We start from the raw sequence: 20,454 nt of genomic DNA on the forward strand, positions 1-20,454 counted from the left end.
TGGTTCATATTGTTAGCACTATGCTCAGGTGAATGGCTCAAAATAATGCAGGTTACGCACTTCTGAGACTATATGCACCGGCCGAGAACTACCATTGAGATAAATGCTAATGCTAAGAGCTACATAGCGCACTGCAGGTATTACGATTTACTTGGGTTTTATCAAACCCTCGAAAATGACATTAAGTCATCATTTACTCAACCTTATGGCATTCCAAACCTCTATGGTAGTGTGAAACACAACAGAAAATATTTTGAAAAATGTCTTAGTGTTTGGTTTGTCCATACAATCAGGGTTGCCAGGTTTTCACAACAAAACCAGCCCAATGGCTACTCAAAACTAGCCCAATCGCGTTTCGGAGGGGCTCCCCCAGTAAAAATCACATTTCGGGGGGTAAAATCCGGGTTTTGGTGGGGTTCCCCAGGGGCTAAATGTCATGTTATTTGGGGTCACTTCAACCTGCGGACATGAAAAACAACCTGCGGTAACACTTTTAAAGTAGCCCAATTACGCAGGAAAACCGCAGACTTGGCAACACTGCAGTGATTCAGTGATGTGCAATGTTGTTTGGACCCCAACGTTCTTCATAATAAGAGTTGTGAGTGTGTTCAGCAGAAGAAAGGGTGGAATACAGACTGGGAATGACATCAAAGTGTGTAAATGATGACAGAATTTTAATTTTTCGGTGAACTATACCTTTAAGGTCTTCCTCCATTCTGGTATGAAACACTTTTCAGCATCCAATCCATTTCCAATGGATCCTACCCTACTTTTTTCTCGTTAAATATACTTATTCTAAAATAAATCACATTATGAAAATCAAATAGTTTGTAAATGCAGTATTTTCTTGACATTTGGAAAAATGAAGTTTAAAAATAAATCAGAACACACACTGAAATGTCATTGAAACTCTAACAACATTACTCTGTAATGTTCATAAATATAAAACATTTACAAATATCGTCTGATAAGACTGTCTACAAAGGTTTACAGTACATTCAAAATAAAGCATCTAAATCTATACAAAATATACTAAATAATCTGAATTGCACTCTCTTATGCAGACCTATAAAGAAATATCAAATGATCTGCAGTGCAGATAACAGCAACATTTCGTACTGAATCACACACACCGAAACAGAAGGAGCGTCTGCGTGAGCGCCACAGCTCGGCACGCGTGAAAATGTGCATTAGCATTTTAAAGAGCTTGATTTAATCCCATTAAATCCAGTTAGATTTCATTTCGCACCTTCAATAAAATATCGCCGCCTGCCACGGCGCTGCCTAATGAGGCTTAACAGCCTTTTCATTAAGCAAAGTTATTAAAGGTCTAAACATCAGCGCTCCATCAAACGCAACACTGGAGGCCATAAAGAGAAACATTAGGATAAGATTTCACACCGTAAGGGATCAAAGCCATGTGATGGCGTGTACATAAAGGACTGTTTTGTTCCCATATGTTGACACCGTCTGTAGTGTTTAAAGCCAAACGGACCGCCCCATGCAGTACAAAATTAAATGATTGGAACATTTAATATTGCGGACAGCACAGAACAATTGGAAAAATAAACCATGGGTTTTGGTAAATTAAGCAAGTGTAGTTAGAGGACGATCACGCTCTGGATCTTTCAAGATGGATGTCAGAGCCTCCAGAGCTTCAACGGTCACGACTAAGTGGCCAATAACTTCACTGCTGTCCTGAACGTCCACAACTACAGAGAAAGAAAGAAAGAAAGAAAGAAAGAAAGAAAGAAAGAAAGAAAGAAAGAAAGAAAGAAAGAAAGAAAGAAAGAAAGAAAGAAAGAAAGAAAGAAAGAAAGAAAGAAAGAAAGAAAGGGTCAGCAAGTGGCACTTTCCACAAATTGAGTACAAATTGACTCATTACATTAAAAAGGCATAAATACCATGTTATTTGGAAAAAAAAAAATTAAACATAAAAATGTTAAAATTTAACCATTAAATATCTGTATCCCCGTTAAATTCGGGATTTGGCCTGTGCTGTCTCAGTGGTCTTGATTTTTTTGGGCTGTATACAACAATTAATATCATACGATAATAATTGTAACAATCTGTTTAACTGATATTCAATTAATTGTAGAAATGAACCAAAATTACAAAAAATTCAAAATGTGCACTCCACCCTGTTACTAATTAAAAAATGGAATATTTCACTAAATTCTGACACCCTGGAAGTGACATGATTTGGATTCTTTCTATAGCATGGTAGAAATATGTGGATATAACCACATTATATTTGTTACACAACTGCCATTCAGCTATTCAACCCTGTTGCTCAAGTTATATTAACAAAATACATTTAAAAAAAAAAATTGTTCTTTAATTTTAGGGTTTCCATTTAAACCAATTTTTTACAAATAAAAATGTCATCCCAAACTAACTAGAACTCACTGAGCAACCCTGTTACTTGCACACCTACAACATTCTGGCATATTTTTCATCTTATATATATATTATTATCCTTTCCATGAGTTCCAGGTCCTATTAAATACTCTGTTTGAGGAAATTACCAAAACAATTACCCAAGTAACCCAAGATCTGAGATCACATACAGTACATCATTCTGATATTCACATTAAACTAAAATCTTTGGTTGTGACGGGATTTTACAATAAAATTGTGTAATGCAAAGTAAAATGCTTACCGCTCAGGCTCACGTCCTTCATGTCTCTGCGTTTGTCCACGATATCGAGGATACGCAGGTAGGCCACGCCCACATCCTCACACTCCTCATCCTGCTCCTCCTCTTCAGGAGGGTCACTCACCACCGTGAACTTGATGCTGTCACAGCCAATCAAAGAGTCAGATGCTTATTGGAGACATACAGTACAGTGTAGTATACACTAGGGGTGTGCAGCGATCTATATACAATCTCAAAATTATTTGTATCTGTATTCGGATAAAACCAGAAGTGGGCAGGCATGTAACCGGAAGAAAAATTACATGAAAAGACCATTTAAATGTAATTCTGTTCCCTTCATAGTTTTCACAACTTTCTGAATAAGGCATTCACCTTTGGGCACATCCCAAGTATACACTACAACAATATACTATACAAAACAAATGAATGAGATCACACTACACTGTAAACCCGAACTCTCAAAATACTTAATTGGTTTGAGTAGGACAAACTTAAATTGAACAAATTAGTTCAGTTAAATTGCTATGAGTATTTAGAACTTTTTTCTTTCGAGTTCACAGGACTGACATATATCAAGTAAACTGAACTATTTCATCATTTTGAGTTGTATGAACTAATTTCTTTTAATTTAGACTAACTTAAGTTTAACTGAAACTGGGCTGGGATTTCTATTTCCCAGCATGCTTTGCCCATGGCACTTGAAAGGGAGAGTAAATGCTAAAATTAAGTGTTATTTAATTTTTTTTTGTTTGTTTGTTTTGTTTTTGTCCAAGATTAAGGGAGATTTAGTAGTGATTAATGTTTTGTTATGCTAATTTAAAAGAGTTTCTGTTAATGTGGGTTTTTGGAGAGTTACCATCATGGTGACAAGTGGCGCATGTGGCTTGGTTTGAGAGTTACATGTTTTAAGTTGCTGTACTCATTCAGTAAGCGTTCTGCCATGCTATTGTTAACATGTTAGCAATTTAGCAAGTTGGCACTTTTTGTATTTTCTTAGGGTTTACAGTGAAGTAAAATAACTCATCTGATTTGCAAGAACTCAAAAAGTGAATTAACAAAAGGTTTTATGTTAATTGCTATCAAAATGTATGAGTTGGCTAACTCAGTACTTCAAGTTAGGAGTAATTAACATGCATGAGTACTACAAACTCAAAACTTGATAGTTCTACTTACTTAAAATTGGGAACATCATAACTCAAAATGTGATGTAACGGATTACCTCATTTTTTTTAGTTAGCCCAGGGTTCCCACTCTTCCATGAACACCAGATTCAAGGACTTTCAAGGACTTTTTAAAGCACCATTTATTTTATATCAAGCACCTATCAAATTCACATTACATATGGAGCGTCATGAAAGACCTCTTACAATAATTAAAGGGTTAGTTCACCCAAAAATGAAAATTCTGTCATTAATTATTCACCCTCATGCCGTTCCACACCCGTAAGTCCATTTATCTTCAGATCACAAATTAAGATATATTTGTTGAAATCCGATGGCTCCGTGAGGCCTGCATAGGGAGCAATGACATTTCCTCTTTCAAGATCCATTAATGTACTAAAAACATTTAAATCAGTTCATGTGACTACAGTGGTTCAATATTAATATTATAAAGCGACGAGAATATTTTTGGTGCGCCAAAAAAAAAACAAAATAACGACTTATATAGTGATGGCCGATTTCAAATCACTGCTTCAGGAAGCTTCGGAGCGTTATGAAACAGCGTATCGAATCAGCGGTTCAGATCGCCAAAGTCACGTGATTTCAGCAGTTTGACATGCGATCAGAATCATGATTCGACACAAAAGATTCATAACGCTCTGATGCTCCATGAAGCAGTGTTTTGAAATCGGCCAACAAATAAGTTATTTATTAATTTTTTTTTTTGCCGCACCAAAAATATTCTCGTCGCTTTATAATATTAATATTGAACCACTGTACTCACATGAACTGATTTAAATATGTTTTTAGTACATTAATGGATCTTGAGAGAGGAAATGTCATTGCTCCCTATGAAGGCCTCACGGAGCCATCGGATTTCAACTAAAATATCTTACAATATAATTTGTGTTCCGAAGATTAACAAAGGTCTTACGGGTGTGGAACGACATGAGGGTAAGTAATAAAATGACAGAATTTTCATTTTTGGGTGAACTAACCCTTTAACATTTTAATCCTCCTATTGCATTTGCATCCATTTTAACCCGGAAGAGGTACAGAAACATTTGTACATTAATTTTGGAAATAAATTAAAACCGTTTGCAGCTTTCTTATTCCTAATGTGAACAATTATTCCATACTAGTTTTGGTTTTAATTTTTTATGAATCATTACTTGAGTAAAAAACATAATAGAGAGAAAATTATAAAAATACATTTTGCAATTGAGTGAAAAATAAGTATTATATGGATCGTAATTGTGGCTTAAAGTCAGAATATATACAATAATTATAAGCTTGCAATTCTGAGAAAAGAAATTCAGAATTGAGAGATATAAATGAGCACTTCTGAGGAAAAAAATCAGAATTGCAATTTATATAATCACAATTCTGACTTTATTAGACACAATTGTGGCTTTATAATCAAGCAATTTTTACTTTTTAAAGGGTTAGTTCACTCAAAAATGAAAATTCTGTCATTTATTCACCTTCAAGTTGTTCCAAACCTGTTTGAATTTCATTGAAGAAACATATTTGGAAGAATGTCAATAACCAAGCAGCTCTCACCCCCCACTGAATACCATAGTAATTATTTTTCCTACTATGGTAGTCAATCAGGGCGATATCTGTTTGGTTCCAAAACAATATTCCAAAACAAATATACTAGGACTTTTCAAATTTAATTCAAGCACTTTCAAGGACCAATATTTGTTTTCAAGTACTTTCAAGGCGCGTGGGAACCCTGTTAGCCCAACTTATTTACAGTGTAGAGAAAGAGGTTATAGATCAGAAAGTGTCTCACTGCTCTAGTTGTCTGTTCCGGCCTTCCAGCACTGCTCTCAGAGTTTGCCGTCTGGGTTGGTTATTCTCCATATCCACATGGATCACTGTCAGAACAATATATGGTTTTTAAGTTTATTTCTTCATATTGATGTATTACTAATAAAAATCATGTTTATTTGGCAGTGTTTAGTAAAATATAACAGCTACAGGAACCAATAATGTGCCCAGTATGGTTGTGGAAGCACAGTTTTAGCCACTATAAGTTTGGGACACTTGGCCCAACAGTTATGAGCAAATTAATCACTATTTTACAACTTTTGGCCTCTAAGAGAAGCTGTTCTGTATGGAAGCTTCATTCCATTTTCTTGACTTTTTTTCCCCTCACAATTGCGAGTTTAATTCTGAGAAAAAAGTCAAAATTGCAATAAGATATAAACTCGCAATTGCAAGTAAATAAAGGCAGAATTGTGAAATAAAAAGTCACAATTACCTTTTTTATTTTTTATTCAGTGGCAGAAACAAGCTTCCATAGTTCTGGAAGGTCATTCCATCAAAGTTTATGGTCAATTTCAGTAATTTGTTACAGTTAAATAGAGATCTACATTCTTGCAGGACCCAACTTTTGCCAGGCATTATCATCTGATGCAAATATGGTCAATTTTTGAAGAGTATTAAACAGTATAAAATTCGAAATGGTGGGCAGTCAATACGGTTGATAAATGGGTATAATTGTTCTTTGGGTTACTCAATGAATCTAAATGGAGCAGAGTCATGACTTCAACTCAAGTTACCCAAGATATCTAGTTGGGTAGAAATTGAAACCACTAAGTTTATTAAACTTGGCATTAAACCCCAGGAATAGTAGGAAATGTATGTTTGCACACCAGTGCTTTCCAACTCAGGCATACCAATAGTACACATTTTAGATGTCTTCCTTATCTAACCCATCTATCTGAAGTTCTAGAGTCTATGCTAGTGAGCTGTTAAATTGAATCAGGTGCATTTGATTAGGAAGAGAATATGTACTGTGAAAATATGAACTGTTGGTGTGCTTCGAAGAAACCTGTTCTCGGCTTTGTTTACATCAATCCAGATACATCTGAAAACTCTTTTCATTTCAAAATGCTCTCCATCCACACTAGGTATTCCACCACTTACTGGTGCATCCATGTCTCACTCAATCCCCAGTCCACATATGGTCTAAAATGCAATTACCCTCATGTTTTACTGCAGTAAATTTTCCACAATTTGTAATGTAATATGAAGAGTTACATTTATCTTTAGCAACAATGGGAGAGTGAGTAGCACATAGCAGACACATACCAGTATAAACTGATATCTATGGATACAATATGCATCACATGACTAAACATGCATCATTGTTTTCAAATATCTTCATTTTCACAGTCCACACTACAATGCAAAAATAATCTTCGAAAAGCTCAGTTTTCACAGAACGAAAAATGCCTTAGTGTGGATGAACTGCCAAAACATAGAGAAAGAGATATATCTGGATTACTGTAGATGTAGCCCTAGACTGAAGCAGAAAAGTGTAACTTTGAGCTTGTGGTGTCTCTCGGAGATTTGAGGTGTAGAACCCAAAAGAGACTTCTTAATCAATGCACCAATTTTTGGCAAAAGCTGCCACAAACAAAAAGGCTGGTTTTGCATGGATATGTTGTTCACCATTGCTGAAGTTGTAGGAGACGCTGTGTCCAGGCAGGGGCTTCTTCAGGGACAGCGGGGTCTCGACTGACGGCAGGCCCAGGAAACAGTACTCCACAAACAGTCGGACGATTCCACTGTCTTCCGCCACCCTTGAGCCTGGCTTCAGACTCAGAGAAACGATCTCCACACGAATGCACTCGGACGGCTGGTGGAGCAAAGCATCACATGACCTTATCACAACTGACATACAACCTCACACCAACTGACATGGTGAGACTCGCTCTGAATCTTCAGGGACTCCAATCACTCTCGACATCTGACAGAAAATCTCCAAGAATGTTCCACCGGACAAACTACATCTCTGTCCTGATGCAGACACGTAACCTACAGGGTATAGTTCTCTGATAATGATGAGGGCTGGAGACGCGTTGCCTATCCGCGTATCATTTGATTCAATCTGTCAAACGTGCTGTCCACATTGATGGAGTTTTTAGGCCATTAAGTTTGTGCTGACAGCAGCCATTAGATCTATGTTCCTTTCCACAGTCCTCTTAGGACACAAAGTAAGCTATCATTAAGCTGACTGTTTAAATCTCTGAATTTACATCACCCTTCTCACAAGAGTGAACTGTCAGCTTACACAGACTAAAATGTCTTAATTTAAAATGACCGTTTATCAGTAAGGAATGAAAAATACAATTTCCCCCTGAGACCCAGCAATTCATTTTTGTCCTGTGTTGAGGATGTGAGACTATACAGAACATAGTTTTGTCAGAGATACCAAATATTTGGGGATTTGTGGCTGTATTCACAAAATATCTTAAGGCTAAAAGTAGCTCCTAACTTGCCGATTTAGGAGAAACTCTTAACAAAATAATGGACGTGTCAGTCCTAATTTTAGGACTCCTAAATGTTTGCTCCAAGAGTTTTTCACAAAGCATTTTAGATCTAAAACTAGCTCATTTATCTGTGAAAATTTAGGAGTAGTCAAGAGGACTCGTAAGTCACGAAGACCAAATCACAAACAATCCTAAATGGCTGTTGCCGGAAATCCGCCTCAGCAATCCGCCCAAAGACACATTGAGGCAACAGGCGATAGAGCCTTGGTGTTGAACATTTTCTTCATAAATGCAATAAATATTTTGATTTATAGATTTTAATCTGCAATGACATAACAAAGGTTAATTTATATGGGCAAAATGCATTGAATGATGGGGAATAAATATAAGCATATTTGGTGTGCTGTCCGAGGAGAGGCTCTGTGCTCAGAATTTAGCCCAATGTACCACTGTTCGTAAGTATGGGAATAAGGAGGCGGGAACCAGCGAACGTTCAACAAAACTTTAATTCAAAATAAACAAATACAAAACAAAAGAAATAACAAGCATAATAAAACATAAAATAAAGTCCAAGCCTGGTCCTCTCTCGTCCTTCACTGTCGTTGCTCCTCCTTTTATGCTTCCGGAGCTCCTCCGTGAGAGACTCAAGGCCGGTGTGCCTCCCAGGTGGAGCTCATTAACTCTCGCGCCACCGGCCTTGCGCCGTTCCCTCACGGCTCTCGCCCGCCCTGGTCGCCACACTTACAATTTTGGAAATCTCCCCTCGCCCTACATGTTTCGTACCTGCTTGTTCTGTGTACGCGAGAACTGATTATTGTTTATGTAACAGATGTAGACTAGTAAAAGCTGTGCGTGTAAACCTCACTCCCCTGATCTCAAGAGGTGCTCTAGCGACTGATGCTAGAGTCTGCGGTCTTTAGCCTCCTTGTTAGAGTGCCCGACTCCCATGCCGGCGGACCCAGGTTCAAGTCCCACTTAGAGTGGGCGGTTTGAACAGGAGGGGTTACAGTGGTGCCGTGACCCGGATGGGAGTGAGTGTAATAGACGTAGGCTAATAAGAGCTGTGTGTGTAAACCTCACTCCCCTGATCTCAAGAGGTGCTCTAGCGACTGATGCTAGAGTCTGCGGTCTTTAGCCTCCTTGTTAGAGTGCCCGACTCCCATGCCGGCGGACCCAGGTTCGAGTCACACTTAGAGTGGGGGGTTTAAACAGGAGGGGTTACAGTGGTGCCGTGACCCAGAAGGGAGTGAAGGGGATACATTTACTCCCACTGACATTCCCATGTGTGCTGCAGAGACACGGTGGATATTTCACAAAGGCGGAGCCTGCAGAACGCGCAACAGCACTTCAGACTTCAAAGTGATTCTTAATCAATTTATAGCGCACATTTATCCCAAGCGATTGCTAATGAACTCGAGTTGATGAATTATGAAAATGTCTACTTTATGGTCTTTATATAATATGTTTTAGAGATGTGTATTTTATCTCTCTCATCTGAAGGATCAGCCCGCAATAGAATAGACATTTCAAAATAAGAGTCCCTGTGTATTTCAGGCTTGTTTATAATTAAAAGTTACATGCTAAGATTTTTTTTTTTTTCTTCTTCTGGGCATTATTGGTATTTTGGTTACACAATAAATTGTATCTAATTTGATTTTCATTTAATTCAAAGTAAACTATTATAGTCTCTGGCTGGGATGCTCCCCCACAGGAAGAAAAGACTAAGAACATTATTTGACAAATATTATTCAATATATAGATTTTACTAATATCAGTAAAAAATGTGATTCATTCACTGAAAGAGACACTATATGACATAGCCATACCATTTAAATGCTGTAATTTTGCATAATTTAAAATGCATAATAATGAATAATATTAGTATGTAATTGAAAAGAATTTTAATAAACAAAAATATTGTTAAAAATCGCACATTATTTGTTGTTTGTCACATGTAGCAGACCATTTTTGGCAGTGAGCAATGGGAGGATTTTTCACCTGGCTACCGCCGCAAGTATATGTCAAACCTTGCAACAATGTAAAAGTCTTTACTGTCACTTTTGCTCAATTTAATGCATTTTTAAGATATACTGAACACCTGGTTGATTTGTTAAACATGCAAAGTGATAAAAACACACCTGCTTTTTCTGCTGTGTGCTCTGAGCAGGAACAATGCAGTCATCGCTATCATCATCATCCTCACCCTCACCCTGTACGTCTGCAGAGAGAACAGAGCATTTTCTTTATTATTGTCAGTTGGTAATAGAGAATGTTCAGCACTGGAAGATCATTAGATGGATCGTTCCCAGTCTCATTTCATATGGAAGGTGTTGTTTATTTTCTTGTCGTCCATCTCTCGCTGTGGTCTCAGCGGCCCGCAGCAGGTAAGAGAGAGAGATGTTAGACATGAACACTTTAAAGACAGCCTCTTGGCCAAGGTCAACACACATTAACATTTATGTTGTTGGTTGTCAACAGGAAACCAGATTATTGGCAGGCAGCAAATGAAATATTAATGATTCTCATCTAATTCGAAAAACAATAGTACAGCTGCTTCCTCATATGAAACTGAATACACCTCAGCACTAAGTATTGGTTTACCAAAACATTCATATGTGGCTCCACTGAATACAAGTTCTACTAAGGGCCGAAGCACAGGGGCCTTCCTGTCCACAATAACACTAACACTTTTTATTCTAGAAGCACATTCTGTTTGTGGAAACATGGAAACTTATTTGAGTTTAACTTAATAGGTTAGTTCACCCAAAAATGAAATTTCTGTCATTTATTACTCACCCTCATGTCATTCCACACCTGTAAGATCTTTGTTCATCTTCAGAACACAAATTATGAAATTTTCGATAAAATCCGATGGCTCAGTGAGGCCTCTATTGACAGCAAGATAATTAACAATTTCAATGCCCAGAAAGCTACTAAAGACACTTAAAATAGTTCATGTGACTACAGTGGTTCAACCTTAATATTATAAAGCAACGAGTATACTTTTTGTGTGCCAAAAAAAACAAAAATAATGACTTTATTCAACAATATCTAGAGATGGGTGATTTCAAAACACTGCTTCATGAAGCTTCGAAGCTTTACGAATCTTTTGTTTCGAATGAATCGGAGCATGTATCAAAGTCACGCCACCCAGTGGTGAAGTATTGAAATCTCGAAACACTTATGACGTAACAAAGCCTCGTTTACTGAAATCACGTGACTTTGGCAGTTTGATCCATGCTCCGAACCACTGATTTGAAACAAAGGATTCGTAAAGCTTCGAAGCTTCATGAAGCAGTGCTTTGAAATCACCCATCACTAGATATTAGGGGTGTAACGGTACACGTATTTGTACCGAACCGTTTCGGTACAGGGCTTTCGGTACGGTGCACGTGTGTACCGAAGCATTACATTGCAACCAATATTCACCACCAATAACCGCAATAAGCTCTGCGTTTTGTTACTTTCGATAAGAAACAAAGTGTCATCCTTCAAATTCTGTCCACGAAATCATGAAGTTTAAACAGAAAATGCCATTTTGACGTGCTTTGATGTGGGGTGACAGATCACTGTACAGGCGCCTCAGTTCAACCGGCAGCGCGAGCGCGGAGCGCAAGTGGATGTGTTCATCTCTTCCTCCTTAATACTAGTTACAGAATAAACATGAAAGAACATCTGAAGGTATGTTGCAAGATTCAGTACAACTTACTGAAACGGTCATATCTCAAGTAATCGCTCATTCAGTGTTTCAACGGTGGAAAGACATCAATGAAAGCTTCCATATTCAACAATATGTCATGATGCATTTACCTCAGAAAAGCCATTCAGTGTTCACAGCTTGTTAGTTCGCTAGAGAAATGAACTCTTTCGCTTAATATATGCACTGTATTAGCCAATATATTCATTATTTTACTTAACCTTTTAGTGATATCCTGATTAGGCTATTTAATGTATGTTTAAATAAATCTGATGTTAAAATAACAGCCACTGTGTAGAAATGATTATATTTCAACAACGAATTGGAGTAAAAACATTTAGAAGTTAATGCAAAAACTGCCTTAGGTGCAGCTTACAGGTTTGCATACAATTTGTTATTTGAGTGTTGATTATTTTATCTAAAAATAAAAAGCAATTGAATTTAGGCTAATAGTTTGGGCTTCTTTCAAGTTAGGGCTCCCTACATAGTTTATAGCATTAGCAGAGATCATTTTTTTTATCCTTAAGAAACTTTTAGTTTTAATTTAATTTAATATATTTAAAGACAAAAACACAATTTGTTCAGTAAACCTCTGTTTAATAATAAAAAAAAAGCTATTTTATGTTTAGTTTTCTCTCCACCTGCTGTACCGAAAACTGTACCGAACCGTGACTTCAAAACCGAGGTACGTACCGAACCGTGAGTTTTGTGTACCGTTACACCCCTACTAGATATTGTTGAATAAAGTCGTTATTTTGTTTTTTTGGCACACAAAAAGTATTCTGGTCGCTTCATAATATTAAGGTTGAACCCCTGTACTCACATGAACTGTTTTAAATATGTCTTTAGTAGTTTTCTGGGCATCTGAAAGTGTTAATTATCTTGCTGGCAATAATGGCCTCACTGAGCCATCGGATTTTATCAAAAATATCTTAATTTGTGTTCTGAAGATGAAAAAAGGTCTTACGGGTGTGGAACAACAATTTTTCTGAATTTTCATTTTTGGGTGAACGAACCCTTTAAGGTTGAACCACTGTAGTCACGTGGACTATTTTAACGATGTCTTTACTACCTTTCCGGGCCTTGAAAGTGGTAGTTGTGTTGCTTTCTATATGACTTTCTTTCTTCTGCGAAACAGAAAATTAGATGTTCTGAATCATGTCCAAGCTGCTCTTTTCCATGAATTTGAATTGGGGGCAAATGCTTGAAAAATTATAATATAAGAAAATGAGTTTTGATAATGGCAGAGTGCAAAATTTACCATGTCCATCTCCATTCACATTCATTTTAAAGAAATAGCAGCATGAACATTGTTCAAAACATCTACTTTGTGTTTCAAAGAGGAAACAAAGACTGAATTTGGAATGAGATGATGGTGAGTAAATAACCAATAAACTAACAAGAGGGTAGAGCCCACTATAGGGGATCAAATGACTTAACATTATTTTAGCATTATTTCAGCACTAAATGAATGTAATATGAATTATTTTATAAAATAATTAATTAACATACTAAAATCATTTAAAGCCAATTAGAAATCAAAATGGGACATTTTTATTTTACATATTTATTATTATTATTATTATTATTATTATTGTATTATTTTTTATTATATTAATTATAATATTATTAATATTAACATCATTAAATATGATTAATATTGCTATAATGTAATTAACATATGTCCCTGGCCTTACTGTAACAAAATTAAGCAAAATATGGTGACTTTTCAGGGTGGGGTAAAAATAAAAAGTCATAGACCAATCAGATGCCAAAACAGTCATATTACAGAAGGAGAGCTTATATCTTGTGTCTTTAAGGATTTTTATTTTTAATAACACAAAGTAGACACACCTGTTTGTGGCTCTTGGAGCTCTTCAGAAATCTCAGACTCATCAGATTGAGAGCTGGCGGTGATCACCTGACCCTCAGAGAAATGAGACTCCTCCTCATCCTCTTCCTCACTGACTGCAGTGGCCTGTCCTGCATCCATCACGATGACGGTCTGAAGAACACAGCGTGGCATTGTTTATTCCTGAACTCTTTTTCCTTGTAAATTTCAGGTTTTTAGCATACCTTTGGCACAGGGGTTACAGATGATGTTGTCTCTTTATTATCATCATCTTCAGAGGCTGTAGTCTGCTCCATCTTGTGATTATTAATACAAACACACAAAATACATAATCAAAACACCATATACAAATGCTACTGGTTAATACTCAGGGTTATTTAAAGCCTAAATTTGACTAATGGTAATAGTGATGCTCGACTTTACTAATGAAACCAGAGCAGACCTTTCTTTTACCTGTTTTTCAAGCTCAGTGACGTCCATAAAAGAAACTCTTTTAGCAGTTGATTTTGGTAGAGTTCGCTGTCTGGGTTTGGGCATTGGAGTCTAGTATGAAGAACAAGAAAAAATATATTGTACAATGACAAAAGAAGAAAAAGCATTCAATATTGATTTATGCATGGCTCTGGATGCTGACTGGTCGATACAACGCTGTGCTAAAATACCCAATAGTTTTGATAAAACACCTGCTCACCTCCTGCAGCATGTAATGACCCATAGTGGGCAATTATTACAGTATCTATATATTATACACTGTATTATCTTGCATATGCGTATTATTACGACACCTTTAAACAGTCAGCCAGAATCTAAGCTTTAGGTCTTGGGCATGGCATCACCTCGGAAACAGTGGGCTGAGGTATGATCGGAGAGTCTTTGTCCATCAGTTGTGTCTCTGTCTGTGTTTTCTCCCTGTCCTGGGACGTCTGTCTCTCTGGTGTGGTTCTGCCAGTGATCTTAGTCTGTTGTGTGGTGATAGCTGAGGATGTTGGAGGGAGGTACGTGAACTTCCATCTCAGCGTCACACTGATTCGGCCGCTGGGGAGTCCTGCAGGGTCTGTGAGCTCAAACATACCTACAACATACAAATCACAAAAAGTATGAATATTAAAAGGTGTCTCTATGCTGAAACTCTTAATCAGCATTCTTGTCATATTTTCCAGCAAAAATATGTAAACATTTCTAAAACAAGACACATTTACATACAGTGGTGGTCAGAATTATTGGCACCCTTGGTAAATATGATCAAAGATGACTGTAAAAATAAATCTGCATTGTTTATCCTTTTGATCTTTAATTCATAAAATGAGTAAAATCTAACCTTTCATTGAAGGAAAAGAATTGAAAGTGGGAAAAAAAAAAAAAAAAAAAAATAATCACATTATGAAATAAATGTTTTCTCCAAAACACATTGGCCATAATTATTGGCACCCCTAGAATTTTTTATGAGTAAAATATCTCTGAAGTATATTCCCATTCATTTTTACATTTTTTAGCACACCAGGGTGATCATAAACATGAAATTGTCCAGCCATGACTTCCTGTTCCACAGGAGTATAAACATGAGGAAACACAAAGGCCAAATTCCCTTAATCATTCATCACAATGAGTGAAACCAAAGAATATAGTTCTGATGTGCAGCAAAAGATTGTCGAGCTTCACAATATAGAAAGTGGCTGTAAGAAAATAGCTAAAGCACTGAAAATCCCCATTTCCACTATCAGGGCAATAATTAAGAAGCTCCAATTAACTAAAGATGTTACAAATCTGCCTGGAAGAGGACAAGTGTCTAAATCGTCCTAATGCGTGGTGAGGAGGAGAGACTCTCCAAGGATCACAGAGATTAGTTGAGTCTTGAGTCTCAGAAAGCGATAAAAAAAATATATATCAAACAGCACCTACATCCCCAGTTGTTCAGGAGGTTTTCAAGAAAAATCCTCCTTACTCATCCAGAAGCAAAGTCCAGCATATTCAGTTGTCAGACAAGACTGGAACTTCAAACAGGACCGGCTTCTATTGTCAGATGAAACTAAAAAAAAAGAGCTTTTTGGCAGCAAACCCACCAGATGGGTTTGGTGCACACATGGATAAAAAGTACCCCATGTCCACGGTTAAATATACTGCTGGATCTTTAATATTGTGGGCCTATTTTTCTGCTGGAAGTCCTGGACATCTTGTTCAGATACATGGCATCATGGATTCTACCAAATATCAACAGATAAAAAATCAAAACTTGACCGCTTCTGCTAGAAATCCTATAATGAGCCATGGTTGGATCTTCCATCAGGACAATGATCCAAAACAAACATCAAAACCAACACAAAAATGTGTCACTGAGCACGAAATGAAGCTTCTGCCATGGTCTTTCCAGTTCCCTGACCTGAACCCTAAAGAAAATGAGTGGAGTGAACTGAAGAGAAGAAGCACCAGCATGGAGCTGGGAATCTGAAGGATCTGGAGAGATTCTGCATGAAGGAATGGTCTCTGATCTCTTGTCAGGTGTTCTCCAAACTCATCAGGCATTATAGAAGAAGACTTAGAACTGTTATCTTGGCAAAAGGAGGTTGCAAAAACTATTGAATAAAAGGGTGCCAATAATTGTGGCCAACGTGTTTTGGATATAAACATTCATTTCATAATGTGACTTTGCCCCCACTTTCAATTCTTTTTTCTTCAATGAAAGGTTAGACTTTTGCTAAGTTTATGAATTAAAGATCAAAAGGATAAACAATGCAGATTTATTTTTACAGCCATCTTTGATCATATTTACCAATGGTGTCAATAATTCTGACCACCACTGTAAGAAGCAAAGCTGTATAGGCCAGCTTATTTTTATTATTTCTAAAATTCCTTTGGCAGATTTTTCCCCCACATTTTTTAAGCATGAACCTCAATAAATATATTATTTTACTGCTTATTTTCACAGTCTTCCTAAACTAATACAAATTATAAATAGATATTCAAATTATAAAAACTATAAAAGTATTTAAAAATATATAATTTACATTTTTTTCAAAATCTCCTCCTGTAATGAAGAAAGCTACAAGACTTTAAACCTGTATGAGTTTCTTTCTTACTTTAAATAATGTTGGTAACCAGACATTTTTTTCCTACCATGGAAACTCATACAGGTTTGGAACAACTTGAGGGTGAATAAGTAATGACAAATTTTTCATTTTTGGGTGAACTATCCCTTTAACTGGGTCGTTAACTTCTGAAAATCAATCAAGTAAAATGATGTCATTGCGACAGTGTTTGTCCTCACCAGTGATGCTTTTATCGTGTGCCAGCGAGATGAGTGGTACTCTGGCCTTCCCCAGATACAGCTGGTTCTCAACATCTAAATCATCAAACACATACAACACCAGAGCCTCAGACCTCAGAAACGCATCAAGGTCAGAGTTCATGGCCACCGGGAAGACCGTGTGATCTTCAAACTGTGGCTCATTGGTGGAGGATATGATTGGCGTATCGTGGTCAGGAAAGTCGTAGAGTTTGTAGATGATGTAGGGGCTGGGTTGAGTGTGAGGACCTCTGGATTTGAGATTACAGCATAAGTGTACGGTGACGTTTAGTTCGTTTAGATCACCATCCATCAATGATGAGGAACTAGGGACAGGAACCGATAAAGCCTGAAGAAGGAAGTAAAAAGATCAAGTAATTCTGGCATGTTTCAAAGAGAGAAACCGTGCTCTAGATGGGTTGTAAACAGTACCTGGCTGTCTCTCATGCTTGTGTTGAGGTAACCAAGTGCTTTGACTCTCTCCTTATAAAGGCGAATGGCTTGTTCCATAGGAACCCTCAGTTTGAGCCAGTACTCTAGAGTACCAAACACCTGGATCTCATCTGTAACACCTACAAACAGATCGAACACACTTTTTTTGAGAGTTTTATGGTGCTTTTTGACAGTTTAAACCACTTTCCGCTTTCATTAACTCTTAAAAAAAAAAAGGTTCCAAAAGGGGGTTTCCACAGTGATGCCATTGAAGAACCATTTTAGGTTCCCCAAAGAACCTTTCAGTGAACAGTTCTTAAAAGAACACTTTATTATTTAGTATTAAGAACATTTTAATAACCTTTTTCCACTATAAAGAAACTTTTGCGCATTGAAACGTTTCCATGGATGTTCAAGGTTCTTGACGGAACCATAAATGCCATTAAAGAACCTTTATTTTTGTGCTATATGAAAAAGAGCAGCTTGGACATTCTACTAAACTTCTCTTTTCTGTGTTCCTCAAAAGAAAGAAAGTCATAGAACAGGGGTGTCCAAACCTACTCCTAGTGGGCCACTGTCTTGTAGAGTTTGGCTCCTACTTGCCTCAACACACCTGTCGGGAAGTTTCTATGCCTAGTAAGACCTAGATTAGCAGGTTCAGGTGTGTTTAACTGGGTTTGGAGCTGAACTCTGCAGGACCGTGGCCCTCTAGAAGCAGGATTGGACACCTGTGTCATAGAAGTTTGGAACTACAAAAACAATGAGTATATTTTAATTTGAGTAAATAATTTCTTAAAGGATTAGTTCAATTCAGTATTAAAATTTCCCGATAATTTACTCACTCCCATGTCTTCCAAGATGTTTATGTCTTTCTTTCTTCTGTCGAAAAGAAATTAAAAATTCCAGAATTTTTCTCTTTTATAGTGGACTTCAATGGCTACCAATGGGTTGAAGGTCCAAAGTGCAGTTTCAATGCAGCTTCAAAGGGCTCTACATGATCCCAGACGAGGAATAAGGGTCTAACAATGTAATTTTCTAAAATAATTAAAAAAAAAAAAAATTACATACTTTAATCCACAAATGCTCGTCTTGCACTAGCTCTGTGATGCACCACTCATTACGTAATCATGTTAAAAAGGTCACGTAGGCGAAATTACTGTGGTAGGGCGAAAAACTCCATGTCATTTTCTCCCCAACTTCAAAATCACAAACGATTTTGAAGTTGGAGGAGAAAATGACATGGAGTTTTTTGCCCTTTGAAGCTACGTTGAAAATGCAATTTGGACCTTCAACCCAATGAAGTCCACTATATGGAGAAAAATCCTGGAATGTTTTCCTCGAAAACCTTAATTTCTTTTCGACTGAAGAAAGAAAGACATGAACATCTTAGATGACATGGGGGTGAGTAATTATCAGCAAATATGAATTCTGAAGTGAACTAATCCTTTAATCATCAACCAAAAAACCCATATTGGTTGACCCCAATGTCTAAAGACTCACCAACTAACTGAATGGTGCCAAACACCTTCCCATCTCTTTCCAGCAGTTGATTTAACCTGAGCTGACCAGCGGCTACTGTGCGGAAACTCAACCCCTCGGCGAGCTGAACCTCCACCGTAACAGAGCTGGTGTGGAGATAGTTCAAAAAGAGCTCATCCACTCTCACGAGATATTGTGAAGTGAAGCTGTACGCTGGACGGGCGCCACGAACCACAGCTGTGGACTGCAGCTCAAAGTCGTAGAAAGCGTATGTGCAGAAGGTGGACGGATCTTTGTCCTTTAGGCTTTCTACAGCTTCAGGAGCGAACTGCGCTTTCCCCAAGTGAATTTCCAGAAGGTTCTCGCCTCGAGCCAAGTGGAGGGGTCCATCAAACTCATCTGTAACGTCATCACTGGTTACATCAGGTCTGAAAATATGGGTCTTGGTTCCATACGCAATGTCTTTTAACTGGGCTGGAAGGACACAAGAAAGAATTGGTTTTACTAAGCACAACTGTTAGTTTAGGCATCATCAGGAATCTGAAGATCATGTTTTGGATGCAGCTAAACCTTCAAGTTTCTTTATCTTGGCAGCTCTCATGTCCAGAAGCTGAGCCAGCTTCTCCGTCTTCAATTCATATTCAAGTTTCAGATCATCCATCGTGCGAGTGACCACTTCAACTTCAGCCTACAACAGTATCGATGTTTAAATACATCAGCCATATGTGACCAATATCTGTATATGGAGAAGAGCAAACCCCTGAAGTTAACATGAAATGAAGTTTGTTCCATAATGTGGTCCTTTTTTAAGAGATAAAATGTAGGGCATAAGCTATTTATCCACTGGGAATAGATTGAATTGTGAAAAGTGGGCATTACATACCAAAACCGAGTCTAATTTGAAGCTGAATTTGAATTTGCAGTTGAATGTGCACCTAATTTGAGGAGGCTGCACAAAGACATGGAGGTTGAAGGTCAATTTAATCCTCTTGACACAATGCCAATGGCAATGCTTCTTTCAAATCTATTGTTCTCTTCTATAATTTTTGAAAGAATTATTACATTATATTTAACCAGCAATAACAGCACTGTATGTTAATCCAGTAACCAGGAATCCATGGTCAATTTTGATTTCATGTTGACTTCTGGATAAAAGATAGCGATAGTCAGATGATTATCTAAGGTCTGTTAGACTGTCAGTGCAAGGACTGATCAAACCTGATAGTCTTTGTTGATCTTGTGTTGGATGATGAGCATGTTCCTGGTCTTCTCCAGCTCTTGGATGGTCTCAGCATGAGTGGCCTGCAGTTCCCTCAAATATCGTTCCACGTCCACTTTCACATCTTCCTCCACCTTCTCCAGGAAGCCAAGCTCTCCACTCTTCTGACTCCTACGAACCTAGATGGTCATTAATCAATAAAACAATCAAGAAAGAAAAAACAATGACATCTTCTATGGAGGCTTGTTTCCACCATAAAAAAGAAAGAAAAGAAAAAAGGTAATTGTGACTTTCTCTCGCAATTGCAAGTTTATCTCACAATTCTGACCTTTTTTCTCAGAATTGCAAGATATAAACATTGTTGTGTTTAATAGATATAAAGTCTGAATT

General features: G+C 37.4%; 1 protein-coding gene across 3 annotated transcripts in view; it reads right to left on the bottom strand.

Annotated features, from left to right (window-relative positions):
• Positions 1-655: 655 nt before the first annotated feature.
• The window catches only part of rpgrip1l (RPGRIP1 like), a 29,660-nt gene continuing 9,861 nt past the window's right edge, over positions 656-20,454 (bottom strand). For 2 of the 3 annotated variants that reach the window (XM_048157743.1, XM_048157744.1), the window contains exons 13-26: positions 20,064-20,243; positions 19,416-19,533; positions 18,867-19,319; positions 17,367-17,506; positions 16,917-17,283; positions 14,491-14,726; positions 14,108-14,197; positions 13,879-13,950; positions 13,657-13,807; positions 10,244-10,323; positions 7,285-7,471; positions 5,618-5,702; positions 2,663-2,799; positions 656-1,712 (exon numbers count right to left, since the gene is read on the bottom strand). In XM_048157743.1, the coding sequence (XP_048013700.1) occupies positions 1,588-1,712; positions 2,663-2,799; positions 5,618-5,702; positions 7,285-7,471; positions 10,244-10,323; positions 13,657-13,807; positions 13,879-13,950; positions 14,108-14,197; positions 14,491-14,726; positions 16,917-17,283; positions 17,367-17,506; positions 18,867-19,319; positions 19,416-19,533; positions 20,064-20,243 (2,421 nt within the window). In that variant the 3' untranslated portion in view covers positions 656-1,587. Of the gene's footprint in view, positions 1,713-2,662; positions 2,800-5,578; positions 5,703-7,284; positions 7,472-10,243; positions 10,324-13,656; positions 13,808-13,878; positions 13,951-14,107; positions 14,198-14,490; positions 14,727-16,916; positions 17,284-17,366; positions 17,507-18,866; positions 19,320-19,415; positions 19,534-20,063; positions 20,244-20,454 lie in introns of those variants that run through there. The other variant, XM_048157745.1, reaches the window with a different exon arrangement.

This window comes from Megalobrama amblycephala, linkage group LG15 (genome assembly GCF_018812025.1).
Source record: "Megalobrama amblycephala isolate DHTTF-2021 linkage group LG15, ASM1881202v1, whole genome shotgun sequence".
Taxonomy (NCBI): Eukaryota; Metazoa; Chordata; class Actinopteri; order Cypriniformes; family Xenocyprididae; genus Megalobrama; species Megalobrama amblycephala.